The following is a 7,664-nucleotide window of genomic DNA, read 5'->3' on the forward strand; positions in this document are numbered from 1 at the left end:
GTAAGATAGTAATAGGTAGCGTACCGTATATCTAAAATGGCAACCGTACTGAAGAGCACCAAAGCAGAATAATCTTAGTTATAGTTGAGAAGTAAGTGTTTTAATTTCAGTTGAACTTGAATTTAACTCGACGTAAAGAGGACATATATTCTGTTAATAACTGGTTCATTCGGTTTAATCGCTTAATAAGATTCAAATTTACGGCAATCAAGTTTGAGTGTTGGCAGCACTGTAAAAGAAGCAAGGAAAAACATTCAGGCAACTGCCGCGAACATACTTGAGAAAATTGCTTTTATTAATAATTTTATACAATTTTTTGTAGGCGAGTTTTGATCATATAAGGAAGGAAAACAGTTCCCTCTATCAACATGGACATAAGTTTAGATGATTTAATTAAAAGCAAGAAGCTGGTTACTGCACCTTCCAGGAAATTGTAAGTCTTGGCGTTGGTGTCTTTCCTAAAAGCGTGGTATGAGATAAAGTATTAATGATTTTTTTCCATACGTAGCGGTTCAAAGAAGTTGCCTAGTCCAAATTTACGAAAACCTCTAAATCGTCCTGCATTTAAGGACGTTCAGCGTGTTACAGATGCTCGTTTGAAAATTATAGAGAAGAATCGTGCAAAGATACGAGACGCTCGTGACAAGTTGGCTGAAATTACGCGTAGCAATGGCGACGTCAGAAAGAAACTTTTGGAAAAGCAGCATAGGTCCGAAAACAGGAATCTCCACAGCAATTTCAAGAATATGCGCATTGGCGAACGAGCAGCAGCAGGCAATGGTAATGTTCGTAAGTTACTGCCGTCTGGCGGTTTGAGAACTAAGCATTCCACTGCCTCGGGAGCATCTGGATATAGAAGAGAGGCGACAACGTTCTTATTGCGTGATTCGAGGCGGCCAGACACTGTAGGTGTCCCTCCGCGTGGTTATGTGGACTACGACAATATGGAGAAAATTGAAGAGGGTTAGAGAAAAAGAGTTTTAATATGTGCATTCTTTCTTAATTCTTTTTTTTCTTTCATATACTAGAAGAATATGCGGCTGCTTCACGTTTGAGTCGCACTGTGAAAAATGATATAGCTTATGAAGTGCCACCAGCTGCACCCAGGCGTCTAAACTCTTGGGGCTCTTCGACAACCGATCATCATCATTATGATCCCTTCGATGTGTATGAAGTACCACATGATACACGCCGTGAGCGACGCATTTCTCCAGACTTGTCTCCATCTAAAGGCCTGTTGACAAGAGGACATAGCCCCGATCTTTATGCTCGCCGTTATATACCAGAACCCTCTTCCCATCTTTCGTATGAAATGCGTACACGTTTAGAACGCGCACCGGACCCGCATGCTTCTATGGGTATATTTTCTAATCCTCTTAAGCCGTCTTCGGCTTCCACGACTGCTTCTATGACACCAAACTCTTCAACATATTACCGCATAGTTGTCAGTAATCTGCACACCAGTGTTACACATGCGGACATTAAAGAACTTTTCGAAGATATAGGCGACTTGTATGACTCGCGTATTGTGAGGCCCGGCATAGCAGAAGTAATCTACAAGTCCTTGTCTGATGCCGAGAAGGCAGTTGATACCTATCACAATCGTCAGTTAGATGGGCAACCCATGAAGTGTTTATTGGTCAATCCGAGAGCGTCTAACAAACCTACCGCTCCTGCCATACCTTCTACCAGGTGAGCTTAGGTTGTAGACGCATATGTTTTACGAGAAAAACTTTCAATTACTTTTATTTCATTTCTAGTTCTTTAACATCGAACAAAACACCTTTAGAAATCGATATCGATGCTTTACATAAAGTTCTATTTCGGCGACATTAATTATCCGCATTATGAAAGAATTTTTAAGTAACGTTTAACTTATTCTAAACAAGAATACAAGACATATATCTATTTCTTTCAATATCAGCAAGAAACAAATAAAAACGAAACAAATTTCTTTTAAAGTAATTTCATTCATTTAACTTATGAAGAAGCTCATCTCATAACAACTTTCCATACAAGTATTGAATAAATATATAAATATCGAGTTTGTTGATTTATTTTTGAAATTTTATTAATATAAGTTACATTAAAATGAAACATTTAAAACAGAAAACACCAAAAGATGGCAAATGTTGAGTGGCTGTTCCGTACTTAATAATTTTGCTTTCAATTATATTTACGTTCAAGTGGAAAGATGTCCACAGTCTTCTTTAGAATGATGAAGCTCATATAAAATATACAACATAAAATATTTTGGGTGACTGTAACATATCTTATATCTATCTGATTATGTATGAGATGCCTTTGGCGACTTTTTTCGCTTTAATCCAATTCTGCTCGTAACTATTAAATGTTCACTGAAACCACACAGATAATTAATTTATATTATAGAATAAGCAGCCCATTCTACATAAGAAACGATCCTTTATATTTCCACTTTTCCTATTTCCTCACTAAGATGAACATTTCTAATTTCTTTCGTCGTTAGACGACTTTTATCCTATCACTTCATTTGTTTCGGTAAAATCCCCAATCCTGCCATCATTAGAAGTTGATTGAGTTAAAGTATGCTGCTATTTTTCTTTTGTTTTCCTCCTAATTGGTTGAAATTTCTGGAGTCATGCTTTAGAGAAGTTCTTGTAAATTTACGCCATAAGCATATGCTGTGTTGCAAAGCAATCTTGGCAATCTTTACAATTCAGATTTTTCTAATTTGATATACTAAAAGTACTTATACTAATTTTTTCTCCCATACTATAGCTGGAGACTTCTATGTACACGAAACATAGCGAATGATATCGTTCCTGAGTTTCAATACTAATTTGACAAGAACATAAATTTTAGAAGATATATAAGGTTTCAGTTTCGCAAAGAGCTAGCGGAACCCCTAACGTTGTAAAGCATTGTTTTAGAGAACTTGTAGATGCTTGCCGTGCAAATTCCGCATGCACATATAGTAGGTTTAGTAAGGTTTGGGTATGAAATCATTTCTAAGAGGCAGATTGCAACTTGCTAGAACCACGCGCGAATTTCCAATAAATTATACCAATCGAGGTAGAGGGTACTTGGTCAGTTTCAAGCATGGTCGGCATACGCAGTGAAATACATCCTAAAAGTGCGATTCTCTGCAAATTCTCAACACGGGAATATGCTCTGTTGTTTCATGCTTTCACATGGAATTTGAAATGGTTCAAATAAAAAGGCAAAGATATATTGCGAAGTTGTCGTGGAGAATTTGTTGAATTTCGAAACTCTACGCAATTCCGGGTGCTTTATCAGATGTATAATAATGATTTCCATTTCCATCTGTTCGATGCATCATTCGATTTTCTTAATGTCGTAAAGGGGACTGTCTGCGTGTCTGCGCAGTTATCATTGCCGGTTGGTGCTTCGTTTTACGACGATCGTAGTGGTATTTACAATATTATATTAAATTTTCTAATCGGTTGAATTCGACTTAATTTCGCTTTTGCTGTAATTAACGCACAAAATTTAATATTAGCATTTTTAATTTATCATTTTTGGATACATGGAACTAAACATCGAAGATATCGTAATAAAGACTAAGATCATTGCTTCAAAACTTTTAGACAAAACTGATTGTCACTGATTTTCCTTGTTTAAGTTACTAAATAAGAGATTATTGAGTCACAGGATTTTATATACTGACAGTTTAAGGTAAATACAAATGGAGCTTTAGAGGAGAAAGTAATGCGTCTTCAGTATTGAGCAATATTTCAAAAGGAATGAAAATTTGGCTGCTACATACCTCAAGTTTTGTACAAAATATGGTCACCTTGGTGGCTTCGTTAATCGCCATTTTCGGCGCCTTTGAGGTTGACAGAACCCGCATGTGATTGCCGAGAACACATTTTTCATGACTGTTACTGGTGCTCGATAATTCAGGTATTTCTACCTAAATTCGGATGATATTGATGTGAACGACATGTGGTTTCATGGCCAGACAATTCAATTAGCGCATGAGAAGCTTAAAGATCATAAGCATCGGAATGCAAGCGGATCCTAAGAGGACGCAAACGAAAAAAAGCCCGGTAATCCTTAATTGAACATCATATTGGTTAATTACAATGCATATTACATATACTTATATTCTAATGCGAACTGCCCTATTGCTATTTTCACGCAAATAGTTTATACAGCTGAGCTGTGATTTGAGAGATGGGAAATTGTATAACACATTGTCATTTCATGAAAATTAGTTGATGGTCGAAGGAACAAAACTTCAAAGAAAGGAACGACCAAAGACATAATAACGACGTTTTATGCGCCCAATGCAGTCAACGACTCGCGGAAAGATTGACAACTAGCAAAAACTTAGCGGAAAACGGGATTGATAAAAAGATGTCGCGACGAATTTAGCTAATGGTATCGTAGTTGTTGTAAAACGGTATATATGCAGCATTTTTACAGAAAACAAATTCGAGTCCGGTCAAGGGAATTCAATTGCAATGTTTGAGCGGACACGAAACGAGAATTAAAGCGTTGTAAATACAAATTCTGTAAATAGATCTCCTAAGAATTGTAAATAGCGCATCTATACTGTCCTAAAAATCACAACTCAGCGGTACGAGCTTCATGCCAAAAGTTTTTGAGTAAATAACATAAGATCACCAAAACATAGGTCAATGCATTTCTACGCAAATATAATACAAATTACAAAATACAAATACAAAGTATTGTTATAAAATAACTTTTTTTTAATATAAAGAATTTCTTCGTAGAATACTTTGACCGAACCTTGTTGAAGCGTTTCCTAAATATAAAATCTAGAATTCTTTAATATGAAATGACCAATAAAACAAAAACAAGTGGTATTGGTTACCTTTCTAGTCTGTAGTCTGTTTTTTACACCTACACTTGTAAGGGTATCAAAGCGCGTACGAGACTGACACAATAAGGTGTTACTCTTTTTTTTCGGATTGGGACTTGAACTTCGCCGACTTTTTACAACACTTTATGGGAATTGTATTAGCATCTATACATACAAAAAAAGGAAAGCATAAGAAGAAATGGTGATTGTTATCTTTAAATTTTCAAAATTATTTATCTAATTTATGTTTATCGTATACTAATCTACATTTGTTTTTATATTATGTGATTTGGAATGTTGGTTTATACCACGTGATTTTGTAACAAATGGAAAAGAAGCACCAACGACCGTTCGCTTCAAAGTTAAAATTGTTCTATTGGAGAGTCATGAATCAGTCTTCATGCTGTCGTTGGGGTGTACACAACCAACTTCAGCGTGGTACTCAATTGAAATAAAGAAAAGAGTCAAACATAACCTAGAAAGCAAAAAATTGAAAAAATCTTAGTAAAAAAGCATCAATATTTCATCATCACGTGAAATTTTGAATATCATCAATGGATTTCTATAAAGTTACTAGATCATGGATATAAATTTAAGTTAACAGCACGTTACTCAATTTAACGTAAACAATTTCATCACCAATGAGTTAAACATAACCTAGAAGGCAAAAATTCAAGAAATTTAGTAAAAAAGCATCATTATTTCATCATCACGTGAAATTATGAATATCAGCAATGGATTTCTATATAGTTACTGGATTATGGATCTAAATTTAAGTTAAAAGGTCCAATCCATATCAAATACAAACAAAAAAAAAAAAAAAAATGAGTCATGAATGGTAATTTCTAGATCATGGATCAGTGAATACACAAAAAGCCTTTCCATGGTGTCATAAAATTTGAGCAGATTATGAAAATTAATCAAGTCATTATAGTTATTTTTTATAAATTTGTTATTTACACTTGTGTTGATTTCTTCACTTTTATTTCTAAGAGCATATGTTTTTGTTTACATATTCTTATAAAACAATATGTGTTACCATTTGCAAGTTTTTATCCGGAGAAGGAAAATAACACCTCGTTACGTCAAACCCCAATAATCATTTAAAAACACAGAATTCTGTACGATTTTGCTTTGCTAACATTTGATACCGTGTGTTGTCATATCAGGAAATCATTAACAAAAGTTGTATCGGTAAATAATATAATCGGAATGAAAGAAGAAGCATTTAAAAGAGTGCTAATGACTAGCGCTACTATTGTCATTGATAACAGAAGCATCAAAAGTCGCTGAGAGATTTTACAACTTTCAATTTTGAACAGCATATTCGTGCACCTTCTCATTTAGTTGGCTCCGAATACATTCAATATACGTGTGTATGTGTAATAGCGCTTTGGTAAAAATACTTGTGTGTGCTTGTGCGTGCTTTTCCTTAAGAAATGATATGTGGGAACATAAGCAACAGAATCTTCAATTTCTGATTTTTCTGGATGAGGCCGTTTCCATTCGCTGTGGTTAGACGAACTGCGATCGTTTTACGGCTGTCGAAATCTGCTCGGCTGTCTTGTCGACGCGTCGAGTAGCGAGTTTACAGCTATCGACAAGGAATACGATTTTTGTCAGTGTCGAATGAAAGTTCATTCGGCGATAAAATTGGTGGCGAGTAACATATGAAAAACGGGTTCTTTTGGCCTTCTTTAATGGCCTTTTGACCGAAGTACACTTCTGTTCGCTACATTTCCAAACAAGTTTATTTATGTTTCGCCGTTCCAAAGTATATTTCTCCACTTTTCTTCGCCCTCTGGTTTGCATCAGTTTTTATGGGCAAATGCAAAGTTTTTCCTCTTCTCCAAATTAACTTTTCTAAGGAAGAAAACTTTCCGAGCTATTCTTCCTAAGAGATTGGCACCTGATAATCTTCGGCGACCAATTCGGAGTGATACAACATTCCTAATTTCATTCGAAATTGCTCTAGCCGGCTTGAAGGGATCTCCCTTTGTTAAAATTATCATGCGCTTGTCGGAAGCTGGAGAAATTCTTTAACTGCTCCGCGCCTCCCAACACGTTTTTTGGGAGTTGAAAGCACTTGTGACAAAAATTATATGACAGACCTAGTGAAACGGCAAAAAATACGCTTTCTCCTGATTTCGTAGGTGATGACCTTGCCATTCTCCTTCTTGGCTACAATGATGTTTTCGTCCTATTTAATGTTATTGTTAACATTTGCATTGCATTGCCTTCTCATGAGGCACGATTTGCTTTATGTCTTTACTTTATGCATTGTTTGCTTAACCGAAAGGATAAGCCTAAATGGATATATTTGATTACGCAAGGAAGATATTAAATGCGAGCCTTATTCTTCCTTCCTTCTTCCTTCTTTTCCTTCTCTTCGCAGGAACAGTATGACGAAATCCTGTCATTTTTGCTTTAATTTTAGTTACATTTTAATTTAAATAATTTATTTGTATTTTTCTTACATTAAAGTTAAATGTTGAAATATACTTACTGCTGCTCCAGCTTATATTCTATTGATTAAACTCTGCTTGGTATTCCTTTTCAATAGATTTTGTTTTTTTCACCATGTGTTTTGTTCAATTAACATATTCCGTTACTTTTGTTTGTCTACTTTACGTTACCTTGTTACACACCATCATCGATACCGTCACAAACATTCTATTGGAAACGTAACGACCACCAAGTGTAACTCAATTCGATCACAGCACGAGAAGCGCAATCGTAACACCAGAGCGTCGCCTCTGCGATCACGAATCAAACAAAATAAATGACTCAAAATTTTATACGACTATTGAAATATAAATTTTGATGACATTTA

General features: G+C 35.4%; 1 protein-coding gene across 4 annotated transcripts; it reads left to right on the top strand.

The window, feature by feature from the left end:
- The first annotated feature begins 38 nt into the window (after positions 1 to 38).
- LOC119637776 lies at positions 39 to 1,956 on the top strand. 4 transcript variants are annotated; one of them, XM_038034069.1, is made up of 5 exons: positions 39 to 91; positions 323 to 433; positions 509 to 963; positions 1,029 to 1,692; positions 1,761 to 1,956. In XM_038034069.1, the coding sequence occupies exons 2-5, from the start codon at positions 369 to 371 to the stop codon at positions 1,834 to 1,836; spliced, it is 1,260 nt and encodes a 419-aa protein (XP_037889997.1). In that variant the 5' UTR covers positions 39 to 91; positions 323 to 368; the 3' UTR covers positions 1,837 to 1,956. The 4 variants fall into 4 exon arrangements, with proteins under 4 accessions (XP_037889997.1, XP_037890006.1, XP_037889987.1 ...); XM_038034078.1 differs by lacking the exon at positions 39 to 91 and adding an exon at positions 142 to 258; XM_038034059.1 differs by lacking the exon at positions 39 to 91 and having other exon boundaries at positions 269 to 433.
- The last annotated feature ends 5,708 nt before the right edge of the window (positions 1,957 to 7,664 follow it).

Source organism: Glossina fuscipes, unplaced genomic scaffold (assembly GCF_014805625.2).
Source record: "Glossina fuscipes isolate IAEA_lab_2018 unplaced genomic scaffold, Yale_Gfus_2 0, whole genome shotgun sequence".
Classification (NCBI taxonomy): Eukaryota; Metazoa; Arthropoda; class Insecta; order Diptera; family Glossinidae; genus Glossina; species Glossina fuscipes.

Bases quoted from the DNA above. Each gene is read 5' to 3' on its own strand.
- LOC119637776 (XM_038034069.1), top strand. From the start codon at position 369: ATGGACATAAGTTTAGATGATTTAATTAAAAGCAAGAAGCTGGTTACT. The intron at 434-508 runs GTAAGTCTTGGC...TTCCATACGTAG, and splicing joins ACTGCACCTTCCAGGAAATT to CGGTTCAAAGAAGTTGCCTA. The intron at 964-1,028 runs GTTAGAGAAAAA...TTCATATACTAG, and splicing joins TATGGAGAAAATTGAAGAGG to AAGAATATGCGGCTGCTTCA.